The 17,363-nt window shown below is 46.0% G+C and overlaps 3 protein-coding genes across 7 annotated transcripts in view; 2 read left to right on the forward strand and 1 right to left on the reverse strand.

The window, feature by feature from the left end:
* LOC116415683 (85/88 kDa calcium-independent phospholipase A2) lies at nt 1-4,498 on the forward strand. Its single transcript, XM_031926504.2, has 8 exons — nt 1-222; nt 721-1,001; nt 1,366-1,456; nt 1,537-1,990; nt 2,054-2,728; nt 2,811-2,954; nt 3,038-3,490; nt 3,568-4,498. The coding sequence occupies exons 2-8, from the start codon at nt 784-786 to the stop codon at nt 3,834-3,836; spliced, it is 2,304 nt and encodes a 767-aa protein (XP_031782364.1). The 5' UTR covers nt 1-222; nt 721-783; the 3' UTR covers nt 3,837-4,498.
* Nucleotides 4,291-17,363, reverse strand: part of LOC100121326 (transcription factor SOX-9-like) — a 20,845-nt gene continuing 7,772 nt past the window's right edge. The window contains exons 1-5 of one of the 2 annotated variants that reach the window (XM_016984051.3): nt 9,456-10,121; nt 5,965-6,142; nt 5,738-5,825; nt 5,392-5,656; nt 4,296-5,314 (exon numbers count right to left, since the gene is read on the reverse strand). In XM_016984051.3, coding sequence (XP_016839540.1) covers nt 4,923-5,314; nt 5,392-5,656; nt 5,738-5,825; nt 5,965-6,142; nt 9,456-9,609 — 1,077 coding nt within the window. In that variant the 5' untranslated portion in view covers nt 9,610-10,121 and the 3' untranslated portion in view covers nt 4,296-4,922. Of the gene's footprint in view, nt 5,315-5,391; nt 5,657-5,737; nt 5,826-5,964; nt 6,143-9,455; nt 10,122-17,363 lie in introns of those variants that run through there. The other variant, XM_031926507.2, reaches the window with a different exon arrangement.
* LOC100121308 (transcription factor Sox-9-B) overlaps nt 14,013-17,363 on the forward strand; it is a 9,206-nt gene continuing 5,855 nt past the window's right edge. The window contains exons 1-2 of one of the 4 annotated variants that reach the window (XM_032598652.1): nt 14,013-15,265; nt 16,873-17,001. In XM_032598652.1, the coding sequence (XP_032454543.1) occupies nt 15,045-15,265; nt 16,873-17,001 (350 nt within the window). In that variant the 5' untranslated portion in view covers nt 14,013-15,044. Of the gene's footprint in view, nt 15,266-16,854; nt 17,002-17,363 lie in introns of all 4 variants that reach the window. The other 3 variants (XM_008215211.4, XM_016984050.3, XM_001604863.6) reach the window with 3 other exon arrangements.

The following is a 17,363-nucleotide window of genomic DNA, read 5'->3' on the forward strand; positions in this document are numbered from 1 at the left end:
ACCCTCGCTGGTGAAACTCGGCTCGTTCAAACGTATTACTAACGTTCGCGTGTTTACTAGCGTATACGTGGGAACGTTAATAACGCACAGTTTTATTTTGTGGAAAAACGTGTATTAATGTGAGAAGAGAATTTTTTAATAGACCGCAACCTTCGCTATCACTGATAATGTGTCTCTAATGATATATTCCACGAAGTGAGCCATTATAACCTCGCAACAATCGTAAGTTTTTGCTTATTTTTGACGAGTTTTTCGATGTTGTGTTGAAGAAAGTTAGAGGAGAGTTTGTGTCATTTACTTTTACGATTCGGACGATTTAGTGTTAAAAATTATATGATCAGATAATCATCATTAATATATTTCTCGCGTTAAAAAACATCCTAGAATGGATTGATACTCGAAAAATAAACCAATTTTATTTAATTTTAAATTTTAATTTACTGTAACGATTCGAAGAGGATTGGGTCATAAGCAACAAAACGTTCGAATTCGATACAAACGTTTTAAGAATTAATCCGTCTAGATCCTTTTTTTTAATAAGGGCTTATTCATAGAACTATTTTGATAATTTTATTATAGCTAAATCATAATATTATAATGATCAAAATGTTCCGTTAACAAAACTATTTCTATGATTATCTCGAGTATATTCTTAAGCATATAATTATACTACTTCTCTGCTGATTTTATGCATAAACACGAATGCCTCGATTGTTGTAGATTATTCAGCATACCTACACCATTCTGAATCTGTAAAAACTTCTTCGATTAATTACATTGAAAATGGCGTGGCTTGAAAATATCGCTTCCAGTGTTCGGAACTATTTTGCCGATGTACCTGGAACTCATGTACAAGAGGTGAAGACGACCGATTATGACAAAAGACACATTCACGGTCGAGCGGACGGAATTATATTGTACGCTCCTGGAAAGTCGGAAAAACAGAAGTATGATATTGTCTTGCAGAGACCATGCACTGCAACCTTGTATCAAGGCTACAGGTATGCTACAAAAGTCGCTTGCGTACGTTTTTTAACTTGAAAGCGGTGGCGTTAAAATTTTAATGACTAGTTTATATTAGTGCACAGTGAATTTGTTTTATTCGTATTTCTGTACCGTTAATTATCATTTACCGTCGATTGTAGCTATCCTTATTCATAAGGAAACTTTATGAGAATTCAAGGGGCGCAGTAGTACCGCGATGTCAAGTATTCGTTTAACGTAAGATAGAATTGCAATTTTTATTATTTTATACTGTATCGTTGACTAAAGTAACGTTTACAGATCAATTATAGATCTTTTTATTTATAGAAATAACCTTTTTACGTTAATCATTATGCTGATTAACAAGTAAATTATTTTCAGTCTGTTTCGATCTGATAATCTCGAAGAAGCGGAATCTCGATTCACCATTTACAAAGACAAGGTTCCACTTCTCATGGAAATATGTCGTGAGGTATATTAATATTTTATTAATATTAATATGCGATACATAAGTAATGAGTTGTATATCTTATATTATTTGTATTTTTGTAGATAGTAAACGCTACTGTAATACAGAAGCTATGCGATACATTAGTAGAGCATCCAACATGGAATTTGGCTCATATTTCAGCTTATCTATTGTTCTACGATGCTTTCAACCACGATGTTGTGAGTAGTTTATTGAACAGTAGCGACGAAGAAACTGGAGCGTCTCCACTTCAAGTTGCTATACAAACCAACAATTTACGAATAGTACAAATGTTAATGTCAGCCAATAAGAGCTTATTAGAGCATTTAGATTTCAAAGCTAATACAGTTTACCATTATGCAGCCAATTCAACAAAAGACATCATTTTAGCCTTAGGTTCTGATCTTGCGAATACGGTAAACAGTTTAAACGCCGATGGTTACGCCCCTATGCATATCGCTTGTCTCAACAATAAACCTGAATGTGTAACGGCACTTTTTCTTATTGGAGCAGATGTCAATATTCCTGCGTCGCAAGGTAATTTATTTTTAATTTCCCTCTACCATTGACACTAAACTGATCATAAAATAAATGTTGCAGGTGGAAGGCCCCTGCACTGGTCTTGCAGCCGGGAAGTCATAAATGCGCTGATAGACAAAAATTGCGAGATTGACGCTCTGAATTTTGAAGGTAGAACGGCTCTTCACATCATGGTCATGAAGAAACGGCTCGATTGTGTGGCAGCTGTCCTGAGCCACATGGCCAACATCAACATAGTCGACAAAGATGGAAACTCTGCACTACACTTGGCAGTAACTCGGTCAACGCCTACGATAGTGCAGCTGCTGATAGCCTTTGGCGCAGATATCAACGCGAAAAACGGGAAGTCCCAGAGTCCCCGTCATCTCGTCAACAAAGACACCAACGACGGTCAGAAGATACTGTACATCTTGCACGCAGTCGGTGCCGAGCGTTGTTCGCCCGACATGAAGGGTTGCAGTATTGGCTGCAAGCACAACGAGAATTTTGACGGCGTTGCACCGCCTGAACCGCCTACAGCTGTGCCCCGGACCGTCCTCGATCGGATACTCTACGTATCGAGTATGGAAAAGATGGCATCGATGGAGAGCAAGCGTACGAAAGGTGGAAGGTTGCTGTGTCTGGACGGAGGCGGCATCAGAGGATTAGTTCTCGTGCAAACTCTTCTGGAGGTCGAAAGCGTGCTGCAGAAGCCTATATCGCGTTGCTTCGATTGGATCGCTGGTACTTCCACTGGTGTGTAAATTTTTTTTTTATTATTGTAAGAGTGTATTTGCGTCTTTACAATACGTTTATTATTTACTCGTTGCTTCGTTAGGAGGAATTTTGGCACTTAGCATAGCCGCAGGAAAGAGTTTAAAGGAGTGTCAAGCTCTTTACTTCCGTATAAAGGATAATGCATTCGTGGGAAAGCGTCCGTACGACGGCGAGCCTCTGGAAAATGCATTGAAAGAAGCTTTAGGTGAGAGTAGAGCAAAATAGAAGTCAAGCCGAAATTGACTAACATCTTTGTTTAACTAATAATTTTCATAATAATAATTGTAGGAGAGGAGACGGTGATGGCGGACATTCGAAACCCCAAACTGATGATCACGGGTGTTCTAGCTGATCGAAAGCCCGTGGATCTGCATTTGTTCCGCAATTACGACTCTCCGAGCAAGATCTTGAATATTTCAGTCAGCGACGATAAATTTAAGGCAACTCTCGAACCGGAGGAGCAGTTGCTGTGGAAAGCAGCAAGAGCGTCTGGAGCTGCGCCTTCCTACTTCCGAGCTTTCGGGCGATTTCTCGATGGAGGCCTTATTGCAAACAACCCCACTCTCGATGCCATGACCGAGATACACGAGTACAATATTGCCCTGAAAGCCGTCGATCGCTCCGATGAGGTTGCTCCTCTGTCGCTGGTCGTTTCGTTGGGTACCGGACTAATACCGATGTCGCAGCTGCAAAATGTTGATGTGTATCGACCTGAGGGTATTTTTGAAACTGCCAAATTAGGTATGATTTTCTTTTAATTTTATTTTTCTGCATTATATTGATGTTTTTGATTTAGAAAATAAAATGTCATTCTATAGCTATGGGTCTCTCGGTGCTGGCGACGTTGTTGGTGGATCAGGCGACATCGACTGACGGCCGCGTGGTGGACCGTGCGCGCACCTGGTGCTCGATGATCGGCGTGCCATTCTATAGATTTAATCCGCAGCTATCTGCGGAGGTGGAGCTGGACGAGAAGAGTGACGCTGTTCTCGCTGAGATGATGTGGACTGCCAAAGCGTTTATGTATGCCAACAAGGATCAGATGAAGGAGCTTGCGGCTGTCCTTGACTCCGTTTCCGATGATTAGTTGATTCATAGAATGATTGAGTATAGTAAGCAAGTTATCGAAGGGATCAAATGGCAGATGAACCAAGTGCGTGTAGCAATAGTTACTTTGAGATTTATTCCAGGTGCGCTGGATTTGATGCAATTGAGTAATATTCTGCAGCGAAAAGTGATTGCGTTAGGGTACTATTTATTTACAAAACTATAATGAAGAGAAATGAGATATAGGAGATTTTGTGATATTTTTGTTTTTGTTTTAATTAGATTTTAATAATGAGATATTAGTGACAACTCCTAGAAATGATACACAATATTATTTACTGTAGAGCAATTTTCAAATTGAGAACTGTTCTTGTTAAACATATCTGCGATTTAATTGTTGAGATTTTGATAATTTTATGCATTACTGTTATGTAGGCCGGTTGAATTTATAGCACACAAATGATGAAGGGCATCGATAATTTATCAACTAGACATATATGGCATATTCCTATTAATATATTAAGTAAAAGGCTCATAGTTGATCTGACGATCACAAAAAATCGAGTCTCAACTTTTGTGAAAGTATGTACAACGTACACCAGTTTTGATTCTAGAGTATTATTATACTAATTGTAAATCACATACATAGATAGATAACAGACGTGGGTTAATAAAAATTTGAATTTTCAAATCCTATAAGTACATTACGGGTATTATTAAATAGTTATTTAAGTACGCAAAGATAACGTAGAGTATACAATCACACAGTGAGAAATTCTTGTCAAGAATATGCATCTAAAGTAATATTATTATATAAGTTAAATCGACTCAACGTTCACTAGCGACAAGTACAAGTCTACGAAAATAATATATAGCATAAGACAAATTCACCACAGTATAAATACGTAACACGATTACTCCTTCTTGCGTGCACCTAGAACATTACGTAACAGGAACATTCGATGCACAATGAATTTTCCAAAAAATTACTCATTCTCCGCCATCGTAGAAAAATCACGATAATTTGTACTCCGTACTTTCAATCACTGACTATACTATATACGTTCTTTCGATCGATATCTCCTATCCATTGTCTCGACGTCTAATGCCTTCGACATAATGCAATTCATCGCGGCGCTACGTAATAAGGCGTCTGCGTCATGGACGATATGTAGGGATAAAAGGTCGCGGCAGGTTGAGCCTGTCCGTATCCGTCGATCTCCTCGTGAGTCGCGTTAACAGTGGGATAGCCCTCGGCGTAGTACTGCGCCGAGCCGGGATGATGTCCACAGCCGTGATAAGCGGCTTTGCCGATGCCGCTCGTCGCCGCGGCCGTGTAGTCGGGGTAACCCTTGGGGTCGGGGTATTTCTGTGGCTCGTAACGGGTGCCAGTGCCGGGGATGGGGCTGTCGTAGCTCTTGGACTGGAGCTCCGGGTACTTCAGGCTGTGGTGGTGGTGGTGGTGATGGTGGTGGGCTGTGGCGTCTGCGTAGCGCGGGGTGGCCTCCAGACATTTTCCTGGAAGAGACGTGGTAATCGTGGTGTATTTTGAAAAAAAAAAAAAATTAAATATCTAAACAAAGAACGAATCGCACCGTGAGTCAGCCCGTGTTGGTCGATCGTGTACTTGGCCATCTCGTAAGGCACTCGAGGGGCCAGTTCAGCGCCGTAAGTATTGACAGGCATGGGCTTGTTCACGGGACTCTCGGGATAGAGCCTGGTGTAGGCACAGTCGGAGCTGGGGTTCACGATGTCCTGGTTGCCCAGACTAGCGCTACTGCCGTTGCTTCGATGAGACGAGGAGGAGGACGTCGTCGAGGTCTGCTCGTCGGACTTTGCTTTCCTTCGCCGCGGCTGATACTATCGAGACGAGAGATTTCAAGTTTTTAATTTTTTTACCACAGGAGTATGGTGCGACGCGAGAAACGCGTCTATATTTACTTTGTAATGGGGATGCTGCTTTTTGTGCGCGCTTCTCAGTCTTTCGGCTTCTTCTATGAACGGCTGCTTCTCTCCGTCGCTCAGAATCCTGGAAGAAGCGTATTATTGAATTAATCGCGTGTTGGCGTTGTTTTGTGCTTAAAACTCTTGAAGATTCTTAAGACGAGCGATGTGAGCATTTTTAAATAAATCTTAGGTATGAGTTATATGTTATAAACAAAAATTACCTCCACAGCTTCCCGAGTGTCTTGGAGAGTTCGGCGTTGTGCAGCTGGGGATACTGATCGGCGAGTCGTCTCCTCGCCGCCTGAGCCCAAACCATGAAGGCGTTCATGGGCCGCTTGACATGTGCGCTTCGTCGTCCGCCGGCTCGGGATGTCACCGGTAGCAGCGTCCAGTCGTAGCCTGCAACGTTTTACAATGCAAGTTATTTATAGTCAAGATCGGTTAAAAATTACTCGATCTTCCCGCAGCTGTTTCCTCTCTTTGCTCTCCGCACCTGACGCATCGTCGTATAATGCTATACCATAAGGAAAAACGGAAGTAAAAGCCAGCAGCGCATCGAGTCTCGAAATAAAAAATCACGAAATTTACTTAGCGAGCTTGCACCTGCGCATTTCCTCTTCGTACACACTCCCCCGGCGAATATTTACCGATTGTTTTATCTCTCTCCGTCCTTCCGTTAGGCTCGGCCCGAGACGCGGACTTCGTATCTCTTATAACCGTAAGGTAAAAGCCGGTGTGATAGCGTTTTACGATCGTCGCGCGCACATTAGAGTGTATGCCTCGCATTGAAACTTTGTCGAAGGAATGAAGCTTTCAAGGAAATATTCAAAATAAAACAAATAAAACACACGCCGCCAAGTGTCACCCGCCGTGCAGTATATATATATAACGTTATAACGCGAGAATCCAAGAATCAGCTCCTGGCGCGACAAATGTGCCGATAGACAGTCGGAAAGAAACTACGCGTATAAGTGTCGCACAGCTCCTAATTGCCTCCGCGTTTACGGTCCAGCGAGGCGGTCCCTTTTCATCCCGTCTACTTAGTCGTAGACCGCGCTATACACGGAAACGTGTACTGGCACAGGAATAACTTTACCGTGAAAGGGAAGGACGCGTTGTCGTCGCTAGATCCTTTCTTCGTATCGCACGTGTATTATCGATATTTTTGTTGCTTCATTTTCGGAGGATCCTTTACGCGGAAGACGGGCTAATGAGTTATGCCGATGAGTTATCGCCTCTGCAGCTGCGTGTGTATAGGGTTGAGAATTGGATGATGGATATTTTCAACTATTTTTGAAATAAGTTTTTCGTTTTATCAAAAGATATGAAAAACTTGACTGGCAATGTTTGCCGGCCGATTACGTATATACACCCAATACACAGGTGCAGCGCTCTCGGACCGTCGGCCGAAAGCATATCGACTACACGACTAACGTCTTGTAGCAGCGTCTCAAGCGCACTCACGGCTCGTACATTTACCTACACACACATACGCACTGCACAAACACAAGGAGTTGCTTGTGCAGCTTTTGTATTTGGACGTGCAAGAGGTTCGTCGATAGCACAGACGACCTGTCGCGTGCCGCAAGTCCTCTATACAACGTGTATACCTATATGTGACGCGAGCTTTATAATTCCGTTCATTTGGGGATGAATTAATCGATTTTTATTGCTGCGAAGGGAAAATAATTCTGGAGCAGGTGCCTGGGGTTCTTCCGGGTGTTATATACTTTTATGGGAGGAACCGATTTTCGTCGTTCGCGAGCTGATCGGCATTTCGGGAAATAAAAACATTTTCTCAAATTAGCTCTGCGCTACAATAACGCATAAATATTATGCGAAATAAAAAACGAGAACGATCCCCAGAACTGGCCTCATCTCTCTATCCTCTTTTCGACTGGCGCAGCAATAAAATATAACTCGCCTCGCTATTTCGGCTTGTGTACTACGCGTTGCAGGGCTATAGCACAGCTCGCCATTCGACTCTATATATCAGCGCGGGTGTATAGCTATACAGAACATCAGCAGCGGCAGTAGCAGCTTCGGGGCCGAGAGAGAAAGAGAGACGTGCAATAAATATCGCGCGACGTGTCGGATTTAATTCGGGTAGTCGCGGTAATTAGTGGCCGGTTCCCGTCGCGCTCCGCTCGCAGCACCTGCTGGTCCATCGGACGAGCGAGTTGATAGCAGTTTGTTACGTGTGTATGCAGCGCATCGCCAGCGAAATATCCTATGCAGGTTATAGCGTATAATTAACGCGCGGATAAATACACCCTCGCTTATGTATATAGCTATATACCTTTACTGCTCTGATCTATATAAGCGGTGCGAACGTTTGTAATGATTTGCGAGATGTGGTGCCGTTAGTCGCGAGCTAGGCTTGATGGATTGGCGCTATGTGAGTTAATCAAGATGTTGCTGTTCGTGTATGAATAATCTGAAAAAGTTGCAATAACGCGATGTGCCAATTGACAAAGCGCGCACTTGTGCCTCGAAATTATTAATTTCCCATATAGGCGTGAGCGCGAGGAACAGAGAGATCGGATTGCCGAGCCGTGAGCTGGCGGTACTATCTATCATTCGATTCAATTTTTCAGCACATTGTTAGCCGAACTCAGTAGCCCGGTGTTCGGAATCTGAACAAAGCTTAAGAGCGTTCTCACCGATGCGGGCAGAGATGCGCCGCTCGATGCCAACTCGCGACTCGTCTATTTTCTTACTTTTGAGTAGCAGTTACAAGTACGAGGAACGTGCTGCGGATATAATATCGGAGATTACTGGCTTCTGCCGTACGTGTGTCGGCCGTTAATTAGCGTATAAACGTTTGAGCTTTTGTGTTTAATTAAATAATTTCTATAGTTCTTCATATATCGTCCAACTCGAGTCGCGAAATAAAGGAAAACGTCGCGCGGCCCATGCAGTACACATGCACATTGCACACGCACACACACAGCAGCAGCGCTCTATCGCCCGGGTAAATCCGAGCGATGGCCGTCAGAGCGACGAGAGCTTTCAGCGCCAATTAAAATGTCCTCGCTAAACGAGCGCGCAAAAGTCGCCCCCCGACACGCCGAATCGACTTTCAGATGCATCGTCGTGCAGCCGGCCTGCCTCTATACTCCTCTCACTCCTTTCTCTCTCTCTCTCTCTCTATATAGCCATTCTTATTTGCACACGTATGTACACGCGTGTATTATATATAGATTTCTGATTTACATCGCCGACTTTGTTGCTCCCGCGTGGATATTGTTTAATAATAATACGATATAGCGGTGTGTGTGCGTGTGTGTGTGTGTGTGTGTGTGTAGAGATGTGGGACTTTTGGCTTGGGGCATATTTCGGTAAGTCTATAGATGCGCCGAGAAAGAAGAATGAGTCGCGGGAATGACGTACGGTGTAGCTAAATTTCGCGAGGCTCTCGAGAGATTTCGGCGGTGAGATAGGAGTGTTGAAACGTGACTCGTCGGGATTTCGCTGCGCGCATTGTGTTCTGTCGCTCGGCTCGACTACCATATCGATGCTTTAATTAACCGTTATTATATTTGATCGGCTTGATCATCGATTTGGATATGTGTGTGCGAGCAATTAAATATCGCGATTGTGGATCTTTTCGTTTATTCTTAATGTAAAACGCAATTTAATAAACGGGAAAAAACGCTTATTTTTGGTGAATTTTTCAAATCCAATCGAACATCGCAACAAAATCTCTCACCCTGCAGCAGTTTCCCAACGGCGTCGTCCAAGGAGCTCGGCTCCCTCACCGTCGCAGCCTTCGCCTTCTGTCCTCCACCGTTATTATTATTGTTGTTGTTGTTGTTGTTGTTGTTGTTGTTATTATTATTGCAACTGCTCGCGTTCGTCTCCATCCTTCCTATCAGCGAACAAAGCGCGCGCTTTTCAAAAATCCTCCGTAACGCAATTAAACATAAGGCATAACGGTAATCGTCGATATTATATTATCTATAGTCAGGGTCGACGACGACGGAAGTCGCTCTGCACATCAACATCTGAGAGGTCCATTGTGCGCTCTCTGTCTCTCTCTTTTTCCGGCTAATCGCGTCACGAGCGATGAGATATTCTCTTTTATATAAATTACGAGCCCAAGAGACAGAGATGACGATTTTACTCCTTATCTCGGCACACGAGAGCCCCGTCGTTACACTATCATCGCCACTGAGTTACCGCGGCACGATCTCCTCCTCGTCCTAGATATATATATATACGCGCGAGGATGAGGTGAAGTGTGTACACCACTTGGCGCGGCTCGCGTATTAGGAAATCCTTCACAAAAGCTCTCGAGAGCCAGAGACGACTCGTTATATTGTACATACGAGGAGAGAAGAACACGTTCGCGAGGTAGAAGCTCGAGGCGTCGACTGCGGGTGCAGCAACACACTCTCGGGGGGAAAGGATAGATAGACGCGAGAGAGAGAGAGAGAGAGATGAAATTATATATACGACGACGGCACGTGCTGCTGCGTTCGAACCGAAGAGGGAGAGAGAGAGAGAGAAAGGCGGCGCGCCGATGGACCACCTCTTCTTCTTCTGTTATATGCGTACAGTGTATCTGGGATAGCTGATGCCGTCGCGAGGTGGGGGCAGACGAGTCGAAAGAGGTGTACCGTTCGCGGCTAGAGGTATGGCTATTAGACTCGCGGAGGTTGAGAGATTTGGGCAGCTCGTCGGATATTTTTGGACTGTTGTGAAATTAAAAAGAAAAAAAAAATAAATCAAAATTACGATTCCACCTTCTAGCCGCGAGTGTAGGACGAAGAAAGTGTATGGGATAAAAAAGCTCGCGGACAGCTCTAAAAGGCCGTATAATATGCATGATAATGGAGACGCGCGATACCCGCGCTGTATAGGCGCTACCGGGTGTTAATTCAAGTCAAACACGCGGAGCGCGAGCGCACGAGCGCATTACACACTGGGCCTCATTGTAGGATATAGAGGTATGGGAGCACGCGCCGAACGATGCTGAATATCCGTCCTCGCGTGCCGTCGTTTTTACGCTCTTTTTTTGCCCGCGATTTGAATTTCCCGCCGTTTTTCTATAAAGCTGTATGATTTATAGCCACAATTAACTCGTAGCAACATTTCAATCGAACATCCCGCGAGCGACCAGCGCCAATCTCATTAATCAGCCGAAAGATCACGCGCAAACACGAAATTAACCGCGTGAATGGCCCTACTCACACCTCGGAACAAAGCTCCTATCTCGCGCGCGAGCTTCTCACCTCTTTAGCGCGCACAACTCGCATTGGAAAATCTCCTCGACTCGTGACACGCGTCTCAATTCCCCCGACAACTGGCATCTCAGAGTCGAAGCTTTGTGCTCTAAAGCTCCGCGTTATATTCGAATACGTACATGTACCTAATATGAGAGACGTGTACCTACGCGTTGAGAGTCGAGCGCGGGCTAATTATACGCGGCGAAATTTCAATGAATGAATGAGCGAACTAGCAGAGACAGTGGCGCATACATGGGCGGATATAAACCACGGTCAATGCCGGGGCAAGAGCTGACTGCAGCCGGCTTTTGTGCCGGAGATCAAAGCACTCTCTCTAGCGCGCGGGATACGCGTTTTTGCGCCCGCTCTGCCCGATGCACTCGTTTTTAGCGCCGGAGAGTACGTTACAAGTGCTCTGTGCGGGGATTTATTTCCGAGGGGAAATTTAACGTTATCTTCGGTTACATGCGGGTAAAGCTTTAAAAATTCACGCCAGTCGCTCGCGCTTACTCAAAATCGAGGAGAAGCTCGCGACCCTCTATTTACATTCGCCGAAGGCTGAAGCTCAGCCGGCGTCGCGGCTTGCATTAGCCGATGCTTGGGTTAAACACTGTGCGCGAATCGCATTGTTCAGAATTAGCCTTGCGAAGAATAATATTGATTTCCAGGCGAAATCGAGCTTTCGCGCACATGTGCTCGCCGCATGCGATGCCTGAAAGCTCGAATACGTAGCGCGGTGTATACCTTATCGGATCGAGAAACATTATAATTAGCTGTACGTATGATAGAAAGTCGATCTCGAGCTCTGGGAACCTCGACTGCTCGCACGACTGTGTAGGAGAAAGCTTTTTCAAAATTCTTACCTATATACGTACACACGCGCGCGAGCGCGGACGGACAGAGCCGCGCGGCGATACTTGAAAGACGCGAGCATGCACCCGACAACACATGTCCAACTCCTCCCCGGGTGGTGTATATAGGACCCCCCGCGGCAGTCCTGGAGCTATTCTGCCGAGTCATCCCTATGGTGCTCTCGCGCGTGCGATACGCGGCGCTCGCGCATTAACGGACTCATTAGAGACGCGATGCTGACCTCTTGGCTCTCTGCGTTGGTGTGTGTGTGTGTGGGGAATATACTGTTGGATGGACGTTCACCTCGAGAGAGAGAGAGAGAGAGGGAGAGCTTGAGTGTGGGCTTTGGGCTGATTGATTGTGTGTATGTGAGACCTGTCGGGTTTGGATGCTTCGGTTTGCTCGATGCGCGACGGATTGAATGTTGGGTTTAGCTAGGATTTTTTTTTTAAGTGTGGCGCAGCTGCCAATGCCTGCAGGTGATTATAAGTAGTATATTGTTAATGTTTAATTTTGCATTATTTACAAAACATACAATTTATACGACACTAGATAACCCAGCGATCTCCCCCACACAACGTCGATCGAGTAATTAATGAACCCGTGAACTGCTGATACGAGCATGATCCCGGAAAAAAGATCAAACGTCCGCACCGCCCATCGTCGCACGAAAACTCTTCGTCGCTCCTCCATCGACTCTCTTTACCGTCATCCACCAAGATATATCACAGTCGATCCTCGCGGGCTCCTCTAAATATTTTTATTCCATCAGACGCGCGCGCGCGCGAGTAGTCCCATTATATCACGCGACAGGCCTTCTTTCCCATCATATCGACTCGATGACAACCACAAGTGTATGTGTATAGCCAACAAAAGGGAGCACGTTATAGGCGAGAGAGTTACGAGGAAAAAAAATGGGCCGCGCAGGTGAAGCCACTCGGTGTGTAATCCATAGCTATATAATAATATATGTGACTTCAAGCTTGTAATACATTCCACGCGCCTTCTATATTAGTGTATACACAAGTGAGAGTCATCCCGTACACACTGGCTGGTGCGTGTATCTTGAAAATCTGAAAAAATCCGGCGAACATCGCGTGGCGCGGATTTTTTTGGTGTATGCGGCTTATAAACGAGCGAACGCTTTTTTAAGGGTATAGGTATAAGTAATACTTGGTGTGTACTTAGCGGAGGATGACGCAAGAGAATTTGTAGTATTCGATGCGCCGCAGCGCCGATCGACGAATTGTCGTTTTGACGGACTTGACCGCCGGATCGGGACCTTTTTTGCTGGTTAAGATATATGCTTGCTCATCGCGTGTGATATCTTGTATGCCTACTACTATATTAGTTTTTTTTTTTTTTTTTTTTTTTTGAAGGTACAATGTTGTGATTGATGTTATAAATATATTACGTCCAGCTACTTGATGTGGCTCGATCTCACAGCACATGAAAATCAAAACACCCTGCACACAAAGACCTTTCTCAAAAATCCATCACAGAGTCCCCCGACGTCGATACGAAACTTACACCTTTCCGGAATCCCCATAAAAAGGCGCCGATCCTCCGAAAATCTCTCAGCCCTGAGAAAACCTCTCCTGAACACCGCGTGAAAAGGCCGTCAGCACGTGGATCTAGTTAGGCCCCGCGTACACTCGATATCTCCCCACTGCGGCCGATTTTTATTGCGGAAGCGGCGAGATTTCCCCAAGAGCGCCGAGAGAAAGAGAGGGATTGTAAATCAAAGAGGCCGTAAAGGCCCGAAAAAAGGCGAGAGACGTCTGCGTGGGTGACTCGTGTTTGTGTGTGTTTACAGGGAAGGTATACGAGAGGTCGGCTGGAATGAAAGGGTCGAGTGGCACGCGAATTTTTTTTTTGCCTTTAGTCGGCTTCTGTTTGGTTGCTGTAGCTATGGAAAATTTTACGACTCGAGTTGGGATTTTCTCTGCTGACTATTTCTGTGACATCAAAATTAATTGAATAACAATGAAGAATTTCTAGATCAGCCAAATCTGACTCCTACACACCTCTATAGGTATGCGGACCCGCAACACACATCGTACAGCAGTATATATATCTCTCTCTCTCTTTCTCTCCCAAGAGCGCATCGGCCAATGGGCGTCCCGAGGTTCACCTCACCGATGACCAATCCACCGCGTAGGAGCGGCTCGTCCTCGTGAGAGCGAGTGAGAGGTCCGACCTGTTGGTGGGTGGAGCGACGGCGAATCTTCCCTCCCCCTCTGCGGCCGCACACGTATATACGTTAAGTGCGCTCGCTGTACGTGTATCCATGGAAACCCACGAGCGAAGCTCGAAAATAAACGCGAGAGAGAGAGAGAGAGAGATTCAGCGTCTCGTTTAGATTGATGTGCGTCGGCTCTGCTGCACTTGCGCGAGAGCTTTTTTCTTTTTAGGTCCGCGCGATACTCGAGAGCTTTTTTTCGCGAGAATCGGTAGTGTGGGAGAGGTGAGATTGTTGAGAGGGCTTTTTCCAAGCTTGGAGCTTTGCTTTGTAAGCGACTTTGACATTTTAGATGAAGAATTGGTTTTCATTATTTTTTTAAAGAGAGCTTGAATTTGAAATGAATTAATCGATTTATTAGAATTTTGTAAGAAGCATCCATTTTTAACGAGTGTATCTTAATCGAAATATCCGTTGCTAACAAAATAAAAATCTCCTATTCCCGCACTCGCAGCTTGCAAGCTCACCTCCAATCTCATCAACCCTCCACTCCTATACCCAACACACAACAAAGCTCATCAACCAACGCAGTCCCATCTCTCTCTCTCCCTCGCACAACTCCCACACAAAAACGCTCCGAAGTGGAGCGAGCTAATCGAAAGCAACAGCCTCTCTCTCTCTCTCTCACTCGCGCTCGCGCACACACTTGTTGCGTTCGCCCCGCCCTCGTACAACTCTCGACTGTAGCCCCGGGGCGACAACCACCTCGCGCCGCTCTCACTCGTGCTCCGACCTTACACGCGCGCGCATATTATCGTCCTCGTCAGTGGAGTTCTTTTTTTTTACTAATCGAACCTGTACACCCGCACACACACGCGTCTATACTGCAAACTCGCCACTCGATCTCTTGTGCGTCGGAAATGTCGATCAGAAGAAGATTCTCTTGAGCGAAGAAGCGATATCACAGACAAGTGCGTAAAAAAGCTCTCTCCGAGATCGACGAACAAAGCTCTCGCGTAAGAAGCTGATAAGGAAGATGGACGGCACCGGCGAGTCGACCAAGAGCATCGCGTTGGCTACTGCTGCCGCCGGACTCAACGGGCTCGTCGTCGTTAACAACAACAACAGCAGCAAGCTCAACAAGAACAACAGTGGTAATGCCGCCGGGAACAACAACAACGGCGGCGAGGGCATCAGCGCGGCCGTCGCCAAAGTGCTGCAGGGATACGACTGGACCCTCGTGCCCGTCGCTAGCAAGTAAGTTTTGCGTTTCTCTGAAACTGAGTAAATTTCAATCGCTCTTGGATTTTCCCAAGCGACGCGTTTGCGCAATCTTGCCTCGCATAGAACGCCGATTGAAAAACCGAGTAAATATTCACCTACACACGTGTGCACCTGTGTCTCCTCCCTGCATACATCTATACTCTTATGGCAGTCCTTTATTTTTCTCTCTCCGTCTCTCTTTCTCGCGCCGGAGACTAAGCCGCACGTGCTAACTCAATTATGACGCGCTCGATTCCCCGCGGCCGGCTGGGAAAAACTGCGGGAAAACTGCGCCGCTTCTGTCCTCCGACGTCGGTTAACGCTAATTAGCTAATTAATGCGCGATACGCTTACCTTACCCTTACCTTCTGCAGCTGTCGTCGAGATTGTCTTCGCTGCTCGCTTATACGCCTACGTAAGATATTATATTATACATTGACTTCGTACGGGAAAACGCGCGGTTTCGTCGCAATTTTTCAACCAATCAGCGACGTTATCGCTCAGTCGAATTCCGTCGCACCTCGAAATTCCCCTGTACACGGACTGGGAATCGGGGCTGCGTAAAAATCACACGAATAATCGCCCTTATCGTCCACCCTCTCGTACAGTACATTCCCTTGCACATCGCATGTAGTTGCAGTGCAGCGGAGCTGAGAATCGACGCGACGTCAAACAAACGATATAATACGCGCGGAGCGATAAATTGTCTATACACGGATTTCCTTTGTGTGTATACGCTCGCAATGGCTGTGTTTTATCGGCGCAGCGGCCCGACTGATTGATTGTAAACGGGGGATCGTTCAATTACGCTAGTCGCGCGGTGATGTAACAAAGTTCTCGAGATTTCATTCAGACCCGATGAGTCGATTTTAAATTTGAAAAACGAACCGACGACGCTCTTTGGAATCAAGCAGAGCGAGAGAGCTTTCCTCGTGGCCATTATGATTCCTAGGAAAAAAAGAAGCACTCGCCAGAAAAACAGCGAGACCGCGACGAGAGGGAAAAAAATTAAGCTCTCGCACATAAAACCAGACGCGGCGCGCGATCCACTCCAGACTCACGTGTCAGTCAGTGCGTAGCATGGGCTCACTCTCTCGCTCTGGGGGAAAAGTTTCATGAAGTCATCTACGGGCGCGCGCGTGTTATTTTAAGCCCGCGCCTTCTCTCTCTCTCTCTCTCTCTCTCTCTTTCTCTCGCTGGCCCCTCTCGAAAATCCGATACTTTCCTCGGATTCTACCGCGTCACGTATACGGCCAGTCATCCTACCCTTTTGCCACCCGCTTCGACGATCGCTACCTGTTGCTCTCTCTCTCTCTCTCTCTCTCTCTCTCTCTCTCTCTCTTCTTTTATATGCTTCGCTTTATACGGCCTCCGTTTGCATAATGTGTTACAGCAGCTCGAGAGCGTGTTTTTAATATAGATTTATCGCGCTGGCCTGCCGCGGAAAAAAGGGCTATAAAACGCAAACTCTTTTTATATCGCAATAGCGAGCGTGACAAAGAGCGGATAAAAAAATATAAGATGCCGCGGCGATAAAAGCCAAAGTATCGTCGCCAATGAAGATAATTTCTCGCTATTCGCAGGGGATCGAACGACAAAAGAGTGGCGCACGTCAAGAGGCCGATGAACGCGTTCATGGTGTGGGCGCAGGCGGCCAGGAAACGACTCGCCGATCAGTATCCCCAGCTGCACAACGCCGAGCTGTCCAAGACACTCGGCAGCCTGTGGAGGTGAGTATTATTCGCGTAATTATTTTATAAGAAACACTGCGCACAGTAGCGTACATGCTTCCCACCATATTACCATAGACGTTCGGGACAAAAGTACACACAGGCGCGTTAGAATCTCCGCAAACGCGGAGTCACGGAGGAGTGAAAAAAGAGGCGTAGAGACGGCTCGCGCGCAGCTAAATGCATTTAAAAGCCTGCTGTCCACGCAGCCGATTCGCGAGTCCAAGTTAAATACGCGACTCGCTCGAGCGCGCAATTCGCACAAAGGTGGCGAACCGTGAGAAAGTGACATTCCTCTATACACGTGTACCACTATACGTACAACTGGCTTCTACTCGTACACTTCTGCGTTGGCTCTATAT

This window comes from Nasonia vitripennis, chromosome 3 (assembly GCF_009193385.2).
Source record: "Nasonia vitripennis strain AsymCx chromosome 3, Nvit_psr_1.1, whole genome shotgun sequence".
NCBI classification, from domain to species: Eukaryota; Metazoa; Arthropoda; class Insecta; order Hymenoptera; family Pteromalidae; genus Nasonia; species Nasonia vitripennis.